Here is a 24,341-nt window from a genome sequence, read left to right as displayed (position 1 = left end):
GGATTACAGGTGTGAGCCACTGCGCCCAGCCCAATTTTTAAGATTTTTTAAGATGTTAGATTGCTAATGTATGCTATTGAAAGTAGTATTTTTATTGTGTTCTGACAATATCAAGTTGATACATAAAAAGACTATGTTTATAATTATTCAGGTATACATATGGGAAACCAGTGAAAGGAGATGTAACACTTACGTTTTTACCTTTATCCTTTTGGGGAAAGAAGAAAAATATTACAAAAACATTTAAGGTAACTTTTGCAGACATTTTATAACTTGTGATGGGTAAAATATGTGTATTTTTCTAGAAATAAGATTTAGTACTGAATTAACAAAAAGTTAAGTGTAAGAAAATCAAGAGCTTTCAAGTATTGAACAAATGAGAATTTATGCAATTATAGCGATTAAAATGGTACCAGAGCTATCATATTGTTGTAACTTAGTTTGAGTTTTATTTCTAAAATCTGAATTGCTAAAATGATAAATAATACTGAACTTTTAAACAAAACAGATAAATGGATCTGCAAACTTCTCTTTTAATGATGAAGAGATGAAAAATGTAATGGATTCTTCAAATGGACTTTCTGAATACCTGGATCTATCTTCCCCTGGACCAGTAGAAATTTTAGCCACAGTGACAGAATCAGTTACAGGTTTGTAGACTTTAAAGTGAAGGTAAAACTTTTTATGTGACACTGCTGTATCATCTTTCTTATTATAACTGGCACTTTTATTTGGGAGCATCATTGACTTTCTAAAGATGCTATTTAATATTGAAATTGTTATGACTGTTAGTCTAAGTTGCAGGATGATTTTACAATGGGGGACCTTATTTTCTATGAAAGTCACTACTTCAACCACATATGATAGCTCTTTGTAATTTTTTTTTCCATTTCTATTCTTTCCTCCTGAAAACTACATGGAAAGGCTTACATTTTCAGCTGGTAACCTTCTTCTTTTTAAAATCACTGAACTCTCAGCTGTTTCTAGACAGTTTTCACTTTTAATAAGAAAATAAAATTGAGTTTCTTGGACCTTTCTGTTACTATTTCAACAACTTTAGCCAATTCCCGAAAGAGCAAAAGACTATTCTTTCATTGGCCTTAATTTGCTGCTGTTGTACATGTCACTGTGGTAGAATGGCAGCAATGGTGCTTAGAAGAGATCCATAGAGAACATAATAGAACTGTGTGGTGCTTGTAGTGTCAAAGCCAATATGGGAATGAGGCTTATGTGCCCTGATACTTTTAACCCTTTTTGCAATAGGTTAGATGGAGAGATTTGGTGGATAGAAGCTTTTGGTGAAACGTTACTTTTGCTTTCTAAATTGTGCAATTTCCAAAAAAGGTATTTCAAGAAATGCAAGCACTAATGTGTTCTTCAAGCAACATGATTACATCATTGAGTTTTTTGATTATACTACTGTCTTGAAGCCATCTCTCAACTTCACAGCCACTGTAAGTTGGTATATTTATTTCCAGTCCATAGCAGTAAGTTCAGCTTAATGAAATAGAATGGGAAATAATATTTTCAATGCTTTCCTAAAAATTTAAGCCAAAAAGTATATAACTTTGTCTCTTTAGATATGTGGGCCATGTAGATTTGTTTCCAAATGACCTTTGTCTATTTTTTCTAAAAAAGTAGTTTTCAACAACAATAAAAATATTTTTTTGAAAATGTATTTTTTTACAGGCAATTTAAGTTAGATGTGGATTGCTACACTGAAGCTTTTATTAATTAATTGAAATAATTACATGGTAGTCAAAAATTTCAATTTCAATTTGGTTTTTATAATGATTAATTGTAGTTCTAGCAAAGATGTTACATTAAAAAATTATCAACAAATCTCATTTTTTGGAGATAATGTTGAATTAACACATTAATTGTGTGAATTTTGACAATGAGCAAGACATGGTGTGGGGCAGGGCTATAGAGCCAAGAAGGGCTCAGTCCCTACCCTCAGGTTCACAGTTTTTGTAATGGTGACAGGAAAATATATACTTAACTATAACTCATGGCAGATTAAGATTAGTGTTACAAATTAATTTCTGTAGGGATTTAAAGCAGGGGTTGCTAAACTTTTTCTGCAAAGGGCTAGACAATAAATATTTTCAGCTTGGTGGCCATGTGGTCTTTGTCACAGCTACTCAGCTCTGCCATTGTAGCGTGAAAGCAGCCATAGCCAATTTATAAATAAGTGAGAGTGGAATGTGTTCCAGTAAAACTTTATTTACAAGCATACTGGATTGGCCTATCAGCTTGCAGTAGTCGGCTGATCTCTGATTTAAAGAAAGGAGGAGTCAGGCCGGGCATGGTGGCTCATGCCTGTAATCCCAGCACTTTGGGAGGCAGAGGCAGGCAGATCACCTGAGGTCAGGAGTTCGAGACCAGCCTGACCAACATGGAGAAACCCCGTCTCTACTAAAAACACAAAAAATTAGCCGAGTGTGGTGGCACATGCCTGTAATCCCAACTACTCAGGAGGCTGAGGCAGAAGAATCGCTTGAACCCGGGAGGCAGAGGTTGTGGTGAGTGGAGATTGCACCATTGTACTCCAGCCTGGGCAACAAGAGCAGAACTCCATTTCAAAGAAAAAAAAAACAAAACTAAAACAACAAAGAAAGAAAGAATGGAGGGGTCACTTGTTGAGTGGGTCGGTAGATGTTTTAGGTAGTTTCTGATTTCAATGATCTTAATTTAGGCAGTTTGAAAAGGTAAATTTAAAAAATTGAGGCTGCAAATGGTAATTTCTGAGTGAGTAGAGTAAAACCATGGGCGTTCAGGGAGGGAGAGTTGGCTGTGGGATAGGCATGGGGGTTATTATGGGATGCTTTATGGAAGAGGATGGTCTAAACTGTTTTTTAAAAGATTAGTTAGGTTTTAAATGCTTGGGCATGGGAGTGGGAGGTGGGGAGCAAGATAAGAAGTGAGACAAGGAGAGGTCTGGCTGGCAAGTTCAGGGTGCACTCACGTAGTGTTTGAGGGACATTGCTCAGGCTGTGTGCAGGAGGATGGCTGTAGCCCAGGAGTGAGGGGATGGGCAGCCTTGTGGTGGTAGCTGTGGGAGTGGAGAGGATGGAAGAGAGAAGCATAGGACTTTGGTGTTCATTGGATTTGGGGGATGGGGAGAGGGAGGGAAAATTCAGAAATGTAAAGTCTTGCAGAATCGTGATGTTAGCAAAAATAGGCAAATGACATGTTTGCTCATTTTAGATGTGTAAATTCAAGGTGTCCAGGATATCCAAGTAGAAATTTCCTGCAGGTAATTGGAGGTGTTGGGCATGAACCCCAGAGCAAGGCGAGGATGAGAATTTTGGCTTTAGGGTACAATCACAGAGATGACAAGCTAAGCAACAGGAGTGCTGAGACCTTGGAGGAAGGGAGAAGAACAGATGTCCAAAATTCCCACATTTAGGGAGAGGGAAGAGGAACTGAAAAGGACACTGAGAGGATGCAGAAAGAGAGGTAGGAAGTGAAGGGGGTTGTTTTGGAGCCGTGGAAGGTAAGGGAATCCATAATATTAACAAGGGAGTAATCAGTGATGTTGGATGCCTCCTAGAGAGACGCCACTGAATCTGGATATTATAGTGCTACCAATAATTTTTGAGAGTTCAATTTCATGAGAATACTACAGATGGAAACTGTATTTAATTGTATTTAAATCCTTTGTGTTTTTAAGATGTTTTGTTTTGACCATTAGGTGAAGGTAACTCGTGCTGATGGCAGCCAACTGACTCTTGAAGAAAGAAGAAATAATGTAGTCATAACAGTGACACAGAGAAACTATACCGAGTACTGGAGCGGATCTAACAGTGGAAATCAGAAAATGGAAGCTGTTCAGAAAATAAATTATACTGTCCCCCAAAGTGGAACTTTTAAGATTGAATTCCCAATCCTGGAGGATTCCAGTGAGCTACAGTTGAAGGTGCCATCTGTTTCCCATCATTGTGTCACTGCAACAACACCATTACAGTTGTAATCTTGTGGTAGGCACTCAACCTGTCAGAACTGAAAGTACATAGGAAGTGGACACATGTTTCTATTTTACAAAATGGAGGAGAGTGGTAAAAGTTATTTAATGACAGTGGCTGAAGGTTAGACTAAATTTTTTCTTGTAAGTTCATTTCGAAGAGCACAGTAAAGTATAGCAATGTGAAGATATGATGGAGAATTTCCTCAAATTCCCAGTCTAGTGTTTGAGGTCAGTCATTTGAAATTTTATTTTGGCAGGAACTGAAATGAAATATAAATATATATACATATATATACATATATATGTATATGTATATGTGTGTGTGTATATGTGTATGTATATATATTCCTTTCCTGTGCTTTAAAGCTGTCAGTTTCTTTACAGTATACGCTATAAAATGATGAAAATCCAATGTCTGGTGAATGTATTTTTCTTGCATTAAAAAAAAGTGAAGATGAATTGGGTCTTTAATAATTGTTCAGCAGGTAGCATCTTTTCTCAAGGTGTTACTAAAGATGAACATTTACAGCTCCTTTTTCTTTTATTATAGGCCTATTTCCTTGGTAGTAAAAGTAGCATGGCAGTTCATAGTCTGTTTAAGTCTCCTAGTAAGACATACATCCAACTAAAAACAAGAGATGAAAATATAAAGGTAATGCTTACAACTCACTTGAGAATTACAGTATAATTGGACTATCTTGCTTTGGATATGTACATATTAATTAAGGTTTTTTTCTAGGTGGGATCGCCTTTTGAGTTGGTGGTTAGTGGCAACAAACGATTGAAGGAGTTAAGCTATATGGTAATCTCTTATAGAATCTAAATTTATGATCTATTATAGAATCATCTTTTTATTCACTTTTAAGTTCAGGGGTACATGTGCAGGTTTGTTATATAGCTAAACTCATGTCGTGGGGGTTTGTTGTACAGATTATTTCATCACCCAGGTATTAAACCTAGTACTCATTAGTTATTTTTCCTGATCCTCTCCCTCCTCCTACCCTCCACCCTCCCATAGGCCCCAGTGTCGGTTGTTCCCCTCTATGTGTCTATGTGTTCTCATCATTTAGCACGCACTTATAAGTGAGAACATGTGGTATTTGGTTTTCTGTTCCTGCATTAGTTTGCTAAGGATAATGGCCTCCAGCTCCATCCATCTTCCTGCAAAGGACATGATTTTATTCTTTTTTATAGCTGCATAGTATTCCGTAGTGTATATGTACCACATTTTCTTTATCCAGTCCACCTTTGATGGGCATTTAGGTTGAGAATCATCTTAAATGGTGTCTACCTTATATCCACACTAAACTTATTAATTTTTATAACTCAGCTTCATACCTTTTTAGCCTGTCCTTTTTACATTGCAATCAAATAAAAACCCTTTTTTATTTCTTCACCTATATTTGCATTTCCAATTTAAAATAGATAACTAAATCTCGTTTTATGTTTAAAATTTAAACTTCTATTTGATAAGCAATATATATTCATTATAGAAAATTATACAATGTAAGAAAAATGAAAAATAAAATAAAAAGTGCTATCCATGACCATGTAATTTTGCTAATTCAACTTTCCCAATGGTGCCCTGTATTCCTTGCAATCAAAAATAGATTCTTGACTGTGAAGCTACTGTTGCTCCAATCAGTATTACTTTAATCTTACCATTTTCTGTTTCTCAGTGTATGCTCTCTGTGTTTGTTAGAGAGGTTTTCCTGCATTCCAAAAGACTTTGAAGCTGGTTTAATTCAAGAATTTGTGTGTATGCATACAATTATGACTAATTAGCTTCAGATGAGATCCTACTAGGTTTGGCAATAAATTAAACCCATCTACTATTCTTTTCAGGTAGTATCCAGGGGACAGTTGGTGGCTGTAGGAAAACAAAATTCAACAATCTTCTCTTTAACACCAGAAAATTCTTGGACTCCAAAAGCCTGTGTAATTGTGTATTATATTGAAGATGATGGGGAAATTATAAGTGATGTTCTAAAAATTCCTGTTCAGCTTGTTTTTAAAAATAAGGTAAGATTTAAGGTAATGATGTTTAAAAGAAAACTTTGTATTAGTGAAGTCTGAGAAATGTAATATTTCTTTAGAAAAGTATCATTAAACCAAATTGGTTAGAAATTTTTATTATTCTATTTCTAGAACTATGGTTAAACTTTTCAATATTTAGCACTGTATATATATTTTCACTTGTGGAGTGATTGGGGATTGATATCCTATTGGTAAACTACGGTTCTGGTCTTTCAGACTTTAACTCAGATCATGAAGCTGTTTCAGAATTTTTCAAATGGTTGAATTAATATCGCTCAGGAGTGAAATTCCAGTGGTAACATAGAATTCGTGTGGTGTTGATATTGCAGTGATATAAAGCGTGTGGGAGGGAGTGAGACCATCTAGGATAATACGTAGAAGCAGAGCTGGGCTTTCATTAATCTATTTAATTAGCTGGAAACTAGCCCAGGGCAACTTTTCAATGAGCTTGATTACCTTGCATGTGAGGATCTGTGTGGAATCTGGTCTCCAAGTGCACCAGTGCCTTTTATAGCCTAATGTGACCAGCTTGAGTAGGAAATCCCTTTGGACCCCAGCTCTGAAAAGAAACCTGATTGCATCATCTCATGTATATCAGAATGAGCCATTGCTGTCACTAACAACTGCTACCCTCTCAATCCTCTTATGTAAAAAATTATTCCTTTAAATAGTGATTTGCAGAGTATGGTTCTTCTATTTCTTTTTCCTTTATTTGTTAAAATATTTGAGAAATAAGAGTAGTGATCTGTACTTTCTTTTTTTAAAATTTGTATTTATTTATTTTTTTGAGACTAGGTTATGAGACTGGCTAATTTTTGTATTTTTGGTAGAGACAGGGTTTTGCCATGTTGCCCAGGATGGTCTCTTACTCCTGGGCTCAGGAGATCCACCTGCCTCGGCCTCTCAAGGTGCCGGGATTACAGACATGAGCCACTGTGCCAGGCCTGTACTTTACTTTTGTTGAGAATTATTACTCTCACTTTGATTGTTAAAATATAATACAAACTTCTATTTTTTTAGCTTATGAAAAGAGTTCTTAAAAAGATAACACTAAGTTTTTGTTAGTGGTAGAGCACAGTTTTTGACTTCTAGTGATCCTGGTAATTGCCTGACAAAGGTGAATTTTAAAGTAGAAGTTATGGAGGCTTAAGCATCTCAGAAAGCAAGACCAGGTTCTAAAGCTGGTTACAGTGTAAAAGATCACGGACTTTGAGGGAGCAGAGTATATGAATAGCATACTTTCAAGCAATTTATTAGCTATAAGAGATAGGAAATTACTTTCAGTTCCATTTGCAACTATTTATCTTTCTCTTATTTTTATGTGATAATCATCACATTTATAAAGAAACAACATAATTGGAAATGGAATATGTCTAAGCAAGAGAAAGTTAGTGAATGTTTATTAATGTTCAGTAATGACTATGGAATAAATGAATGAGCTGTAGGAGGGGCAAGAGATTTAGGTTTAGAAATCATCCGCACAGAAGTGCAAGTTGAAGCCATGGGTCTCTGAGGTACAGAGTATAGAGTGAGAAGTACAAGGTCTAAGACTGAGTCTTCAACATGCTGCTCCCTCTCCCCGACGCTTTAGTGTGTAGGTGGAGAAAGTAACCTACAAACCACAAAGTGGTTTGAGAGGCATGTCAGAGAAAAATTGCACTGGACAAGTTAAACAGGTAAGGAAGGCTTTATTCAAGACTATTGCAATAGAAGAGAGATTAAACTCAACTCTGCTGAAGCAAAAGGCAGGAGAGTTTTTAAGCACTGGGGTGAACTCCTATGAAAGTGCTGGAGGACATTGTTGGGAGGTTGGTCAATGTGATTAGGTAGTCTGTGTTTGCTAATTAGTACTTACTGAAGTTAGGGTTCCACCCTCCCAACAGAGACTGAGATCAATTGGGATTCTGTCTTTCTTGATGATTATACTTCAAAGGGATGGCTCTGAGGACCTTGAGAAAGGCATGCCTGGGTTGCAAAACTGGCCAGAGGCTGGGAAAAGATTTACATCTCAAAGAGTTGGAGAAAGAATTTATAATTGCATGTTTTCTAAGATAAATCCTCTAAGGAAAGGGAGCTCAGGGGCTTATAGTTAGGAAGAAGCCTGTCTTTATAAAGTAGAGTCAACTTGAGGGGAAGGTTAAGGCCCTCTTGGTCAGGCATTATAATCACTGGCACAGCAGAATGTTGAGATAGAGCTAGATGAAATGAAAATTCCCAGTAGGGGCCGGGCACAGTGGCTCACGTCTGTAATCCCAGCACTTTGGGAGGCCAAGGCAGGCAGATCACCTGAAGTCAGGAGTTGGAGACCAGCCTGGCCAACATGGTGAAACCCCGTCTCTACTAAAAAAGACACAAAAATTAGCCGGGCGTGGTGGCGAGAGCCTGTAATCCCAGCTACTTGGGAGGCTGAGGCAGGAGAATCGCTTGAACCTGGGAGGCAGAGGTTGCAGTGAGCCGAGATCGTGCCATTGCACTCTAGCCTGGGCAACAAGAGTGAAACTCCATCTCAAAAACAAAAAAAGAAAATTCCCAGTAGGCAGGGGCCTCATGACAAGGCCATTTGGTTCAGCAGTGATGCAATGACTGATGCTCTTTATAAAGTATTAGTAGGTCCAGGACCATGCTTTCCTGAGGGTAATGGTGAGGAAGTTTAGAAGGCCATGGAGACAGAGCATGAGGGCCTGGACTAGTGTTTGCCCTAACCACCCCCTCCCTTGGAAAGGCCTCCCCTCACCCTCAGTCCAGGTGGTTCTATGAGTCCCCGAGGAGCTCTCCTTGCATTCACTTCTAAGTTCATGTCACCAACATGTAGGCATCTGCAGTTTCTTTCTTCTTTTGTGTTTCTCCTTAGCACACTGGCCTTCCCCAGATATGCTAGACACTGCTGTCTTCTACTCAGCACTGGCTGGGATCTGAGGGGTGGGAGATGGAGAAAGGGAAGAAAAAAGATACAGAATTGAAGAATAATTCAGATTTATACCACCGTGAGAAGTTCTATGACTTGCAAACACTCTGAGGATAGTTTCTTTATTCCTTTCCCTAAAGAAAGGTTATGTGTGGTTTTAGAATTATCCCTGAGCCAAGGCAAATGTAGAATCTTTGCTATATTTTGAGCCAGTGATCTGCTATTGGCAAGAATATGCTTTAAAAAAGTGAAACAAGTCAATCCTCCTTTCTCTCTTTTTTAGATAAAGCTGTATTGGAGTAAAGTGAAAGCTGAACCATCTGAGAAAGTCTCGCTTAGGATCTCTGTGACACAGCCTGACTCCATAGTTGGGATTGTAGCTGTTGACAAAAGTGTGAATCTGATGAATGCCTCTAATGATATTACAGTGGAAAATGTGAGTTTAGCTATTTTTTCATTATGAAAATACGTATTACAAGAGAAAAAGGAAACTTTATTGTATTACTTTAAATATTTAAAGAAAATTTCATTAGTTCCTTTACATGTGTAAGTCAATAATTAGTAAAGCTTCCAAATAAAAAATAATCTGTATCATAATGGTTATGTTGGAAAGAAGCTTATGTGGTCAAGTGTCCTTGCTGTATTTCATGAGAATTATCACCTAAAGTTAGACGGAAGGAATAAGTTCTGGAGGTCTGTGGTACAACATGGTGACTGTAGTTAATGATAATGTACCATATACTTGAAAATTGCTAAGAGAGTAGATTTTAAGTGTTCTCACCACAAAAAATGATCAGTATGTAGTATGCATGGTGATAGATATGTTAATTAGCTTAATCATTCCACAGTATATACAAATATCGATATATCACATTGTACTCCATAAATATATACAATAAAAAATGCCACCTATAGTTTTCCTTCATTTTCATACTACATTTTAAGACACTCAAGAAAGTACTAGGAAATTGACTTGCATAATTCTGGGTTACTTTGGATAAGACAGCTTTAGGTAATTTTTGAAGTGTGTTCTATTTTGGTTATACATAATGGTTGTAAATAATTACAGTGCCCATTGTGCCGGGGATGGTGGCTCATGCCTGTAATCCCAGCACTTTGGGAAGCTGAGGCGGGTGGATCACGAGGTCAGGAGATCGAGACCATCCTGGCTGACATGGTGAAACCCCGTCTCTACTAAAAATACAAAAAATTAGCCGGGCGTGTTGGTGGGTGCCTGTAGTCCAAGCTACTCGGGAGGCTGAGGCAGGAGAATGGCATGAACCCGGGAGGCGGAGCTTGCAGTGAGCAGAGATCACGCCACTGCACTCCAGTCTGGGTGACAGAGCAAGACTCTGTCTCAAAAAAAAAAAAAAAAAATTGCAGTTCCCATTGAATCAGGAATTTGCAGTATATTGAGGGTGTGAAATCATGTTACTCTGCAGAAAACTTGCAAACCAAGAAGTATATGAACATCTAGCATTGCATAAATGAATCCCATATTCATTAGTCATTTGATTTTTATTTATATGTCCTTGAGATATTCTTGTGTACCATTGTCAGTTGTAAACTAGATTGTATAATTTATGTCTATTAATGGATTCAGTAGAGTGATTAACAATACATCAGAAAGAAAACTATATATAGTTGGGTTGATTTGGTCATAATATTGTAAAATTTAATTTGCTTGTGAAAAATTGTACATTTTCTTCAGTCTATACAACCATTTTTTTCAATCTTTTCTTTTTTTTGAAAACTTTTTTTTTACAACCAGTTGGTCATTTTTTTTATTTTTTATTTTTTATTATACTTTAGGGTTTTAGGGTACATGTGCACAATGTGCAGGTTTGTTACATATGTATCCATGTGCCATGTTGATTTCCTGCACCCATTAACTCGTCATTTAGCATTAGGTGTATCTCCTAATGCTGTCCCTCCCCCCTCCCCCCACCCCACAACAGTCCCCGGAGTGTGATGTTCCCCTTCCTGTGTCCATGAGTTCTCATTGTTCAATTCCCACCTATGAGTGAGAACATGCGGTGTTTGGTTTTTTGTCCTTGCGATAGTTTACTAAGAATGATGTTTTCCAGTTTCATCCATGTCCCTACAAAGGACATGAACTCATCCTTTTTTATGGCTGCATAGTATTCCATGGTGTATATGTGCCACATTTTCTTAATCCAGTCTATCGTTGTTGGACATTTGGGTTGGTTCCAAGTCTTTGCTATTGTGAATAGTGCCTCAATAAACATACGTGTGCATGTGTCTTTATAGCAGCATGATTTATAGTCCTTTGGGTATATACCCAGTAATGGGATGGCTGGGTCAAATGGTATTTCTAGTTCGAGATCCCTGAGGAATCGCTGACTTCCACAATGGTTGTGGAATGACTGACTTCCACAATGGTTGAACTAGTTTACAGTCCCACCAATAGTGTAAAAGTGTTCCTATTTCTCCACATCCTCTCCAGCACCTGTTGTTTCCTGATTTTTTAATGATGGCCATTCTAACTGGTGTGAGATGGTATCTCACTGTGGTTTTGATTTGCATTTCTCTGATGGCCAGTGATGATGAGCATTTCTTCATGTGTTTTCTGGCTGCATAAATGTCTTCTTTTGAGAAGTGTCTGTTCATGTCCTCTGCCCACTTTTTGATGGGGTTGTTTGTTTTTTTCTTGTAAATTTGTTTGAGTTCATTGTAGATTCTGGATATTAGCCCTTTGTCAGATGAGTAGGTTGCAAAAATTTTCTCCCATTCTGTAGGTTGCCTGTTCACTCTGATGATAGTTTCTTTTGCTGTGCAGAAGCTCTTTAGTTTAATGAGATCCCATTTGTCAATTTTGGCTTTTGTTGCCATTGCTTTTGGTGTTTTAGACATGAAGTCCTTGCCCACGCCTATGTCCTGAATGGTATGGTCATTTTTTTCTCTTTGACTTTTCCTGAGTTCACATTATTTTTATAGGTCTGTAGATCTTGCATTTGATTTAACTGAATATAATAATATCTGTTATTTTATAGCTTTCTAAATATCTTGGTAAATATATTATTTCATTTTTTCTTGCCTACATATGTGTATGTTTGTGTGTGTGTACATATATGTGTATACATACACGTACACACACACCCCATCTGATGTGCTGTGCACTCTGTCTCTATTTACATTATATATATGCGTGTAATATATATACATTTACAAGTATGTTTATATATACATATAATATATGTATATTTACATTAAAATTTTTCAGATATTAAGATTGCTTTCTCAGCTTTCTTTTGGTTGATATTTTCCTGGTGTATTTTTACATTTCTTATTTTCAACCTTTTGTAAGTTTTTAAGTGTATCTTGTAAATAGCATATTATATTTTGTTTTTGTTTTTCAATCTAATCTAATAGTCAACGTCTTTTAATAAGCTTTTATTTAATCCACTTATAAGTGTGGTAATTCTTTTTCTAATGGGGACTTTTTTCTGCTTTTTTATATTTTAAAATTTAGATTCTTTTTCTGTGGGCTAGATTAAATTTGTTTTGGTGATTTAGAAATTATGCATTCTATTTTTGTTACTCTGTTAGTTACAAACTGTACCTATATTAATTTATCCTTGTTGGTTTCTAAAGGTTATCAATATTTGAATCTTCTAGTATGCTCCTATATCCTTTTGATCTTTACCTCTGTCTCCTCCTTCTCCTCCTACCCTGGCCAGATCATTTTGCTCGTGTACAGATTTTAGTTCTGTGTTATCATAGATTGCCCTTTCAATCTATGCTGTTCTTTCATTTTTTAATTGTGGAAATCTGTGTTGATTATTTCTTCCTCTCCATTTTATTTTTTCTCTCCTTCTGGGACTTTTGTTATTCAAAAATTGGCACTTTTACTTCCATCCTTCACATCTCTTAGTGTTTTGTTTTATGTTTTCTATCTCTTTGTCTTTTCTGTGTTTCTCTGGTAGAGTTCCTCCGTCGACTCAGCTTGGTGATCATTCATTAGCTGTATTTATCCTACTTTAATCTCTTATATTGTATCTTTTATGTCAGCTATTATGTTTTTAATATCTGTTTGTTTCTTGTTTTTGTTTTATATTCTGATATTTCCCATTATCTCCTTGTGTATATTTGCTATGTGAATTTTAAATTATTGAATTGACCTTTTCAGTAATTTTGTGTCGCATGCTATATGTTGTCTAGTTGGATGTCTTACTTTTACAGTATTTATACTCTTTGGAAGTCTAGTTGATTTGGCAGATCCTCTGATAATATCTATTGGGGAAGGCTGAGCGTCAGGTTCCAATCTGTGTAAGTCCTATGACTCCCTCCTGAGGGGAGAGGACTAGCCTCATGGACTAGAGAATTACTCTTGATCCTTTCTGCTGCCTGCCTCTATTCAGAGTTTCACTCTTAAACCCTTGGGGAAAAGAGCACCAGTAAGAGAAGGTCTCCTGAGGTTATGATTCACCAGCCCTGAGGGTTTGGAGGAGGAGGAGAGGAAGAGTGAATGCTTGAGGGACATGGGTCTGTCCGCGTGTTTTCCTCACTTTCCCACACTAGAAAGGCAGAGGTGATGACCTGGTATTATCTTTTGGATACTTGCACAGGCAGTCTGAGCTGCTACTGCTGTTGATTTTGGCAGTGAAGTTGCCAGGACTGTGTATCCTGAGGCTACCCCCTGGAGGGAAATAAGGGCAAAATTTAAAAACCTCTCCTCCAGCCTGTTTTCTGACTGCTATGTCTGCTGCTGCATCTAGCTGCCTTCTGCCTTAGACTGAAGCGGTGCACTTTCTCCCAAGACCAATTCAACATGTCCACCACTCTTCCTGGGGTTTTCTCATTGTGCATGTTGAAGTTTCCTGCTTGCTTTTATTGTTTCTCCAATTGGTTCTGGAGGAGGGAGTCAGGAGCCTGTCATAGTAGACTGTTTTGGCTTCTTTTTTTTCTTGTTAAATTTATATGTGTTGCCAGTAGCCTCTTGAATGCCTTGGAATAATTTAAGTATGTGAATCTTCCAGGAATAATTTTTAGACATTAGCCTTCTTTTTGTTAGCCTATGCTGCAGCTTTGACAATGCTTTGTTTATTGAGCCAGTGAGAACAGGAAGATTTCTTTATGAGATAGATGCTGCTGTTTCTTTTTTTAAAAATAAATTTTATTGTGTATACTTGAGGTCTGCAACATGGTGTTATGGAATACATATAGGCAGTATAATGGTTACTGTAGTGAAGCAAATTTACATATTTATCATTTCACGTAGCTACATTTTTGTGACAAAAGCAGTTAAAATCAATTTAATGAAAACTCCGAATATCATACAATTCTATTAACTATATCTCTCATGTTGTAGATTATATAACTGCATTTTTTCATCCCACATATCTGCTATTTTGTATCCTTTGACGTCCATATTCCCATTTTCTTCTTCCTTCAGCCCTTGCCCCTATAACCATCATTTGTTTATTTATTTATTTATTTAAACTTTTAAGTTCAGGGGTACACGTGCAGGTTTGTTACATAGGCAAACTTGTGTCATAGGGGTTTGTCGTACAGATTATTTCATCACTCAGGTATTAAGTCTAGTACCCATTAGTTACTTTTCCTGATCCTCTCTCTCCTCCCACCCTCCACCCTCTGACAAGCCCTACTGTGTGTTGTTCCTCTCTATGTGTCCCTGTGTTCTCATCATTTAACTCCTACTTATAAGTGAGAACATGTGGTATTTGGTTTCTGTTCCTGCATTAGTTTGCTAAGGATAATGACCTCCAGCTCCATCCATGTACCTGCAAAGGAGATGATCTTGTTCTTTATGGCGGCCTAGTATTCCATGGTGTACATGTACCACATTTTCTTTATCCAGTCTATCATTGATGGACGTGTAGTTCGATTCCATTATTTGCTATTGTGAATAGTGCTGCAATGAACATATGCATGCATACATCTTTATAATAGAATGATTTATATTCCTTTGGATATATACCCAATAATGGGATTGCTAGTATTGAAATGGTGTTTCTGTCTTAAGTCTTTGAGGAATTGTCACATTGTCTTGTACAATGGCTGAATTAATTAACACTCCTACCAACAATGTATAAGTGTTCCTTTTCCCTACAACCTCTCCAGCATCTGTTATTTTTTTGACTTTTAAATGATAGCTATCCATTCTGACTGGCGTGAGATGGTATCTTTGTGTGTTTTTATTTTATTTTATTTATTATTATTTTATTTTATTTTATTATTATTATACTTTAAGTTTTAGGGTACATGTGCACAACGTGCAGGTTTGTTACATATGTATACATGTGCCATGTTGGTGTGCTGCACCCATTAACTCATCATTTAGCGTTAGGTATATCTCCTAATGCTGTCCCTCCCCCCTCCCCCACCCCACAACAGGCCCTGGTGTGTGATGTTCCCCTTCCTGTGTCCATGTGTTCTCATTGTTTAAGTCCCACCTATGAGTGAGAACATGCAGTGTTTGTTTTTTTGTCCTTGCAATAGTTTGCTGAGAATGATGGTTTCCAGTTTCATCCATGTCCCTACAAAGGACATGAACTCATCACTTTTTATGGCTGCATAGTATTCCATGGTGTATATGTACCACATTTTCTTAATCCAGTCTATCGTTGTTGGACATTTGGGTTGGTTCCAAGTCTTTGCTATTGTGAATCGTGCTACTATAAATATATGTGTGCATGTGTCTTTATAGCAGCATGATTTATAATCCTTTGGGTATATACCGAGTAATGGGATGGCTGGGTCAAATGGTATTTCTAGTTCTAGATCCCTGAGGAATCACCACACTGACTTCCACAATGGTTGAATTAGTTTACAGTCCCACCAACAGTGTAAAAGTGTTCCTGTTTCTCCACATCTTCTCCAGCACCTGTTGTTTCCTGACTTTTTAATGATGTCCATTCTAACTGGTGTGAGATGGTATCTCATTGTGGTTTTGATTTGCATTTCTGTGATGGCCAGTGATGATGAGCATTTTTTCATGGATTTTTTGGCTGCATAAATGTCTTCTTTTGAGAAGTGTGTGTTCATATCCTTCACCCACTTTTTGATGGGGTTGTTTGTTTTTTTCTTGTAAATTTGTTTGAGTTCTTTGTAGATTCTGGATATTAGCCCTTTGTTAGATGAGTAGGTTGCAAAAATTTTCTCCCATTCTGAAAGTTGCCTGTTGGTAGTTTTCTTTTGCTGTGCAGAAGCTCTTTAGTTTAATTAGATCCCATTTGTCAATTTTGGCTTTTGTTGCCATTGCTTTTGGTGTTTTAGACATGAAGTCCTTGCCCATGCCTATGTCCTGAATGGTATTGCCTAGGTTTTCTAGGGTTTTTATGGTTTTAGGTCTAACGTTTAAGTGTTTAATCCATCTTGAATTAATTTTTGTATAAGGTGTAAGGAAGGGATCCAGTTTCAGCTTTCTACATATGGCTAGCCAGTTTTCCCAGAACCATTTATTAAATAGGGAATCCTTTCCCCATTGCTTGTTTTTGTCAGGTTTGTCAAAGATCAGATGGTTGTAGATATGAGGCATTATTTCTGAGGTCTCTGTTCTGTTCCATTGGCCTATATCTCTGTTTTGGTACCAGTACCATGCTGTTTTAGTTACTGTAGCCTTGCAGTATAGTTTGAAGTCAGGTAGTGTGATGCCTCCAGCTTTGTTCTTTTTGCTTAGGATTGACTTGGCAATGTGGGCTCTTTTATGGTCCCATACGAACTTTAAAGTAGTTTTTTCCAATTCTGTGAAGAAAGTCATTGGTAGCTTGATGGGGATGGCATTGAATCTATAAATTACCTTGGGCAGTATGGCCATTTTCACGATATTGATTCTTCCTATCCATGAGCATGGAATGTTCTTCCATTTGTTTGTGTCCTCTTTTATTTCATTGAGCAGTGGTTTATAGTTCTCCTTGAAGAGGTCCTTCACATCCCTTGTAAGTTTGATTCCTAGGTATTTTATTCTCTTTGAAGCAATTCTGAATGGGAGTTCACTCATGATTTGGCTCTCTGTTTGTCTGTGATTGGTGTATAAGAATGCTTATGATTTTTGTACATTGATTTTGTATCCTGAGACTTTGCTGAAGTTGCTTGTCAGCTTGAGGAGATTTTGGGCTGAGACAATGGGGTTTTCTAGATATACAATCATGTCATCTGCAAACAGGGACAATTTGACTCCCTCTTTTCCTAATTGAATACCCTTTATTTCCTTCTCCTGCCTGATTGCCCAGGCCAGAACTTCCAACACTATGTTGAATAGGAGTGGTGAGAGAGGGCATCCCTGTCTTGTGCCAGTTTTCAAAGGGAATGCTTCCAGTTTTTGCCCATTCAGTATGATATTGGCTGTGGGTTTGTCATAGATAGCTCTTATTATTTTGAGATACATCCCATCAATACCTAATTTATTGAGAGTTTTTAGCATGAACGGTTGTTGAATTTTGTCAAAGGCCTTTTCTGCATCTATTGAGATAATCATGTGGTTTTTGTCTTTGGTTCTGTTTATATGTTGGATTACATTTATTGATTTTCGTATGTTGAACCAGCCTTGCATCCCAGGGATGAAGCCCACTTGATCATGGTGGATAAGCTTTTTGATGTGCTGCTGGATTTGGTTTGCCAGTATTTTACTGAGGATTTTTGCATCAATGTTTATCAAGGATATTGGTCTAAAATTCTCTTTTTTGGTTGTGTCTCTGCCATGCTTTGGTATCAGGATGATGCTGGCCTCATAAAATGAGTTAGGGAGGATTTCCTCTTTTTCTATTGATTGGAATAGTTTCAGAAGGAATTGTGATGTTAGGGTGTCAATTTTGGATCTTTCCTGCTTTCTCTTGTGGGCATTTAGTGCTATAAATTTCCCTCTACACACTGCTTTGAATGTGTCCCAGAGATTCTGGTATGTTGTGTCTTTGTTCTCGTTGGTTTCAAAGAACATCTTTATTTCTTCCTTCATTTCATTATTTACCCAGTAGTCATTCAGGAGCAGGTTGTTCAGTTTCCATGCAGTTGAGTGGTTTTGAGTGAGTTTCTTAATCCTGAGTTCTAGTTTAATTGCACTGTGGTCTGAGAGACAGTTTCTTATAATTTCTGTTCTTTTACATTTGCTGAGTAGTGCTTTACTTCCAGCTATGTGGTCAATTTTGGAGTAAGTGTGGTGTGGTGCTGAAAAGAATGTATATTCTGTTGATTTGGGGTGGAGAGTTCTGTAGATGTCTATTAGGTCTGCTTGGTGCAGAGCTGAGTTCAATTCCTGCATATCCTTGTTAACTTTCTGTCTCGTTGATCTGTCTAATGTTGACAGTGGGGTGTTAAAGTCTCCCATTATTATTGTGTGGGAGTCTAAGTCTCTTTGTAGGTCACTAAGGACTTGCTTTATGAATCTGGGTGCTCCTGTATTGGGTGCATATATATTTAGGATAGTTAGCTCTTCTTGTTGAATTGATCCCTTTACCATTATGTAATGGTCTTCTTTGTCTCTTTTGATCTTTGTTGGTTTAAAATCTGTTTTATCAGAGACTAGGATTGCAACCCCTGCCTTTTATTGTTTTCCATTTGCTTGGTAGATCTTCCTCCATCCCTTTATTTTGAGCCTATGTGTATGTCTGCATGTGAGATGGGTTTCCTGAATACAGCACACTGATGGGTCTTGACTCTTTATCCAATTTGCCAGTCTGTGTCTTTTAATTGGAGCATTTAGCCCATTTATATTTAAAGTTAATATAGTTATGTGTGAATTTGATCCTGTCATTATGATGTTAGCTGGTTATTTTGCTCATTAGTTGATGCAGTTTCTTCCTAGCCTCGATGTTCTTTACAATTTGGCATGTTTTTGCAGCGGCTGGTACCAGTTGTTCCTTTCTATGTTTAGTGCTTCCTTCAGGAGCTCTTTTAGCGCAGGCCTGGTGGTGACAAAAATCTCTCAGCATTTGCCTGTCTGTAAAGTATTTTATTTCTCCTTCACTTATGAAGCTTAGTTTGGCTGGATATGAAATTCTGGGTTAAAAATTCTTTTCTTTTCTTTAAGAATGTTGAATATTGGCCCCCACTCTCTTCTGGCTTGTAGAGTTTCTGCCGAGAGATCAGCTGTTAATCTGATGGGCTTCCCTTTGTGGGTAACCTGACCTTTCTCTCTGGCTGCCCTTAAGATTTTTTCCTTTATTTCAACTTTGGTGAATCTGACAATTATGTGTCTTGGAGTTGCTCTTCTAGAAGAGTATCTTTGTGTCATTCTGTGTATTTCCTGAATTTGAATGTTGGCCTGCCTTGCTAGATTTGGGATGTTCTCCTGGATAATATCCTGCAGAGTGTTTTCCAACTTGGTTCCATTCTCCCCGTCACTTTCGGGTACACCAATTAGACGTAGATTTGGTCTTTTCACATAGTCCCATATTTCTTGGAGGCTTTGTTCGTTTCTTTTTATTCTTTTTTCTCTAAACTTCTCTTCTCACTTCATTTCACTCATTTCATCCTCCATCACTGATACCCTTTCTTCCAGTTGATCGCATCAGCTCCTGAGGCTTCTGCATTCGTCATGTAGCTCTCATGCCTTGGTTTTCAGCTCCATCAAGTCCTTTAAGGACTTTTCTGCATTGGTTAGTCTAGTTATCTATTCGTCTAATTTTTTTTCAAAGCTTTTAACTTCTTTGCCATTGGTTCGAATTTCCTCCTGTAGCTCGGAGTGGTTTGATCATCTGAAGCCTTCTTCTCTCAACTCGTCAAAGTCATTCTCCATCCAGCTTTGTTCTGTTGCTGGTGAGGAGCTGCGTTCCTTTGGAGAAGGAGAGGCGCTCTGATTTTTAGAGTTTCCAGTTTTTCTGGTCTGTTTTTTCCCCATCTTTGTGGTTTTATCTACCTTTGGTCTTTGATGATAGTGACGTACAGATGGGTTTTTGGTGTGGATGTCCTTTCTGTTTGTTAGTTTTCTTTGTAACAGACAAGACCCTCAGCTGCAGGTCTGTTGGAGTTTGCTAGAGGTCCACTCCAGACCCTGTTTGTCTGGGTATCAGCAGCAGTGGAACAGTGCAGAACAGTGGATATTGGTGAACCGCAAATGCTGCTGCCTGATTGTTCCTCTGGAAGTTTTTTCTCAGAGGAGTACCCGGCCGTGTGAGGTGTCAGTCTGCCCCTACTGGGGGGTGCCTCCCAGTTAGGCTACTCGGGGGTCAGGGACCCACTTGAGGAGGCAGTCTGCCCGTTCTCAGATCTCAAGCTGCGTGCTGGGAGAACCACTACTCTCTTCAAAGCTGTCAGAGAGGGACATTTAAGTCTGCAGAGGTAACTGCTGTCTTTTTGTTTGTCTGTGCCCTGCCCCCAGAGGTGGAGCCTACAGAGGCAGGCAGGCCTCCTTGAGCTGTGGTGGGCTCCACCCAGTTCGAGCTTCTAGGCCGCTTTGTTTACCTAATCAAACAACTAACTCGGCAATGGCAGGCACCCCTCCCCTAGCCTCGCTGCTGCCTTGCAGTTTGATCTCGGACTGCTGTGCTAGCAGTGAGCGAGACTCCGTGGGCGTAGGACCCTCCAAGCCAGGTGCGGGATATAAACTCCTGGTGTGCCGTTTTTTAAGCCCGTTGGAAAAGCGCAGTGTTAGCGTGGGAGTGACCCAATTTTCCAGGTTCCATCTGTCACCCCTTTCTTTGACTAGGAAAGGGAATTCCCTGACCCCTTGCGCTTCCCGGGTGAGGCGATGCCTCACCCTGCTTCGGCTCGTGCATGGTGCGCTGCACCCACTGTCCTGCACCTACTCTCTGGCACTCCCCGGTGAGATGAACCTGGTACCTCAGTTGGCAATGCAGAAATCACCCGTCTTCTGTGTCGCTCACGCTGGGAGCTGTAGACCAGGGCTGTTCCTATTCGGCCATCTTCTTTATTTTATTTTTTTGAGACAAAGTCTCACTCTATTGCTCAGGCTGGAGTGCAGTGGTGTGATCTCAGCTCACTGCAACCTCTGCCTCCCAGGTTCAAGTGATTCTCCTGCCTCAGCCTCCCGAGTAGCTGGGACTATAGGTTTGCGCCTCCACGCCTGGCTAATTTTTGAATTTTTTTAGTAGAGATGGGGTTTCACCATATTGGCCTGGCTGGTCTCAAACTCCTGACCTTGTGATCCATCTGCCTTGGCCTCCCAAAGTGCTGGGATTGCAGGCATGAGCCACCACGCAAGCGGCCTTTTTTTTTTTTTTTTTTGACAGAGTCTTGATCTGTCACCCAGGCTGGAGTGCAGTGACGTGATCTTGGCTCACTGCAACCTTCACCTCCTGGGTTCAAGCGATTCTCCTGCCTCAGCCTCCCAAGTAGCTGGGATTACAGGCGTGAGCCACCACACCCAGCTAATTTTTGTATTTTAATAGAGACAGGGTTTCAACATGTTGGACAGGCTGGTTTCAAACTCCTGATCTCAAGTGATCCTCCTGCTTTGGCCTCCCAAAGTGCTGGGGTTACAGATGTGAGCACTGTACCTGGTGGCCTCCTTATGGTTCTGATTTGCATTTCTCTAATGATCAGTGATGTTGAGCTTTTTCTCATATGATTGTAGGCCACATGTACGCATGTATGACTTCTTTTGAAAAGTGTCTGTTCATATCCTTTGCCCATTTTTTTTTTTTTTTTGAGATGGAGTTTCCCTCTTGTTGCCCATGCTGGAGTGCAATGGTATGATCTTGGCTCACTGCAACCTCCGCCTCCCTGGTTCAAGTGATTTTCCTGCCTCAGCCTCCCAAGTAGCTGGAATTACAGGCATGTGCCACCATGCTTGGCTAATTTTGTATTTTTTAGTAGAGATGGGGTTTCTTCGTGTTGGTCAGGCTGGTCTCGAACTCTTGACCTCAGGTGATCTGCCTGCATTGGCCTCCCAAAGTGCTGGGATTACAGGCATGAGCCACTGTTCCTGGCCCCTTTGCTGGCTTAAAAAAATTTTTTTTTCTTGTAAATTTGTTTAAGTTCCTTGTAGATGCTGGATATTAGATCTTTGTCAGATGCATAGTTTGCAAAAATTTTCTCCCATTTTGTAGGTTGTTTACTGTGTTGATAGTTTCTTTTGCTGTGCAGATCTCTTTCATTTAATTTGATCCCATTTGTCAATTTTTGCTTTTGTTGCAATTGCTTTTGAAATCTTTGGCTCTGCCTATGTCCTGAATGGTATTTCCTAGGTTGTCTTCCAGGATTTTTATAGTTTAGGGTTTTACATTTAAGTTTTTAATCCATCTTGCATTAATTTTTGTATATGGTGTAAGGAAGGGGTCCAGTTTCAATCTTCTGTGTATGGCTAGCCAGCTCTCCCAGCACCATTTATTGAATAGGAAATCCTTTCCTCATTGCTTGTTTTTGTCAGATTTGTTGAAGATCAGATAGTTGTAGATGTGCAGTCTTGTTTCTGGGTTCTCCATTCTGTTCCATTGGTCTATGTGTCTGTTTTTGTGTGAGTACCATGCTTTTTTGGTTACTATAGCCTTGTAGTACAGTTTGAACTCTGGTAGCATGATTCTTCCAGCTTTGTTCTTTTTGCTTAGGATTGTCTTGGCTATATGAGCTCTTTTTTGGTTCCATGTGAATTTTAAAATAGTTTTCTCTAGTTCTGTGAAGAATGTAGTAGTTTAATAGGAGTAGCATTGAATACATAAATTGCTTTGGGCAGTATGGCCGTTTTAACAATATTGATTCTTCCTATCCATGAGCATGGGGTGTTTTCCCATTGGTTTGTTCATCTATGATTTCTTTGAGCAGTGGTTTGTAGTTCTCCTTGTAGAGATCTTTTACCTCCCTAGTTAGCTGTATTCTTAAGTATTTTATCTTTTTGTGGCAGTTGTGAATGGGAGTTTATTTCTGATTTGGCTCTCTGCTGTGTGTTGTTGGTGTATAGAAATGCTAGTGATTTTCACACATCGAGGCTTTCCTGAAGTTGTTTATCGGTTTAAGAAACTGTTGGGCTGAGACTATGGGGTTTTCTAGATACAGGATTATGTCATCTGCAAACAGGGATAGTTTGACTTCCTCTTTTCCTATTTGGATGCCCTTTCCTTCTTTCTTTCTTTTGCCTGATTGCCCTGGCCAGAACTTCTAGTACTATATTGAATAGGAGCGGTGAGAGAGGGCATTCTTGTCTTGTGCTGATAACCACTGTTTAGATGCTGCTTCTTGAATTGTTCTTTGAATTGGTGTCTGAGCAAGAGCGGAAGCAAATCTTCATGTATTTGTGTTTTGTGACAGAGTTAGAGTCATGGAACCATAGCCTTTTCTCTCCAATATGCCTGGCTCTGGCTCCCTTGTCTACTTGCCGGCTTGTTGACACATTATGAATTTTTTTTCTTATTTTATTGTTTTCTTATTGGTGCCTATTCTAGTTGTTTACTGTGGATGCAGCTGTGGTTTTTGTTAGCATTGCAGAAATAGTGGTTGCAGGTGTTTAATTTTATGCTGGAATGTGTTTTTTTCAACTTAGATTTTTTTTGTGATTTTTAATTCTGACTTTGTCTTAATTTGTCTGGTTAATGTAAATTAGGGAGAAGTATCAAAATTATTACCTAAAAAGGTATAATACTTGATTTTTATTGAAGTTAAATATATATAAAATAAAATCTGCTATTTTTATCATTTTAAGTGTTTAATTCAGTGACATTAATTACTTCACAATGTTATATGACCATCACCAATATTTCTAAAACATTTTCATGGCTCCAGACAGAGACTCTGTAATCATTAAGCAATAACTACTCATTTCCCCTTCCCCACAGCCCTTGGGAACCTCTAGTCTACTTCTGTCCATGAATTTACCTATTCTAGATATTTCACATTTATATAATATTTGCCCTTTTGTGTCTGGCTTATTTCACTTAGCACAGTGTTTTCAAGATTCTTCCATGTTGTAGCATGTATCAGGGCTTCATTTCTTTTTTTCTTTCTTTTTTTTTTTTTTTGAGATGGAGTCTCACTGTGTTACCCAGGCTGGAGTGCAATAGCGTGATCTTGGCTCACTGCAACCTCTGCCTCCTAGGTTCAAACCATTCTCCTGCCTCAGCCTCCCGAGTAGTTGTGACTACAGGCACCCACCACTATGCCCAGCTAATTTTTTGTATTTTTAGTAGAGACGGGGTTTCACTGTGTTGGCCAGGCTGGTCTCAAACTCCTGACCTCATGATCCGCCTGCCTCGGCCTCCCAAAGTGCTGGGATTACAGGTGTGAGCCACCGCACCTAGCCTCAGAGCTTCATTTCTTTTTACGGCTGAATAATATTGTGTTGTGTATATATACCACATTTTGTTTATCCATTTTTCTGCTGATGGACACAGGTTGTTTCCACCTTTTTGGCTATTGTGACTATTGCTGCAATGAACAGGGGCATACAAGTATCTCTTGGAGTTACTGTTTTCAGTCCTTTTGGGTATATACCTAGGAGTGGAATTACTGGGTCATATTCTAATTCTATGTTAATTTTTTGAGGAACTGACAGTTTTA

General features: G+C 38.6%; 1 protein-coding gene across 1 annotated transcript in view; it reads left to right on the top strand.

Annotated features, from left to right (window-relative positions):
- The window catches only part of CD109 (CD109 molecule), a 141,469-nt gene that overhangs the window by 68,033 nt on the left and 49,095 nt on the right, over positions 1 to 24,341 (top strand). Inside the window, exons 8-15 of the mRNA XM_032153087.2 lie at positions 152 to 248; positions 509 to 650; positions 1,345 to 1,454; positions 3,698 to 3,922; positions 4,521 to 4,622; positions 4,710 to 4,772; positions 5,816 to 5,992; positions 9,196 to 9,348. Of these exons, the coding sequence (XP_032008978.1) occupies positions 152 to 248; positions 509 to 650; positions 1,345 to 1,454; positions 3,698 to 3,922; positions 4,521 to 4,622; positions 4,710 to 4,772; positions 5,816 to 5,992; positions 9,196 to 9,348 (1,069 nt within the window). The remainder of the gene's footprint in view (positions 1 to 151; positions 249 to 508; positions 651 to 1,344; positions 1,455 to 3,697; positions 3,923 to 4,520; positions 4,623 to 4,709; positions 4,773 to 5,815; positions 5,993 to 9,195; positions 9,349 to 24,341) is intronic.

This window comes from Hylobates moloch, unplaced genomic scaffold, assembly GCF_009828535.3.
Source record: "Hylobates moloch isolate HMO894 unplaced genomic scaffold, HMol_V3 SCAFFOLD_2, whole genome shotgun sequence".
Classification (NCBI taxonomy): Eukaryota; Metazoa; Chordata; class Mammalia; order Primates; family Hylobatidae; genus Hylobates; species Hylobates moloch.
This window is presented reverse-complemented; position numbering and strand designations above follow the sequence as displayed.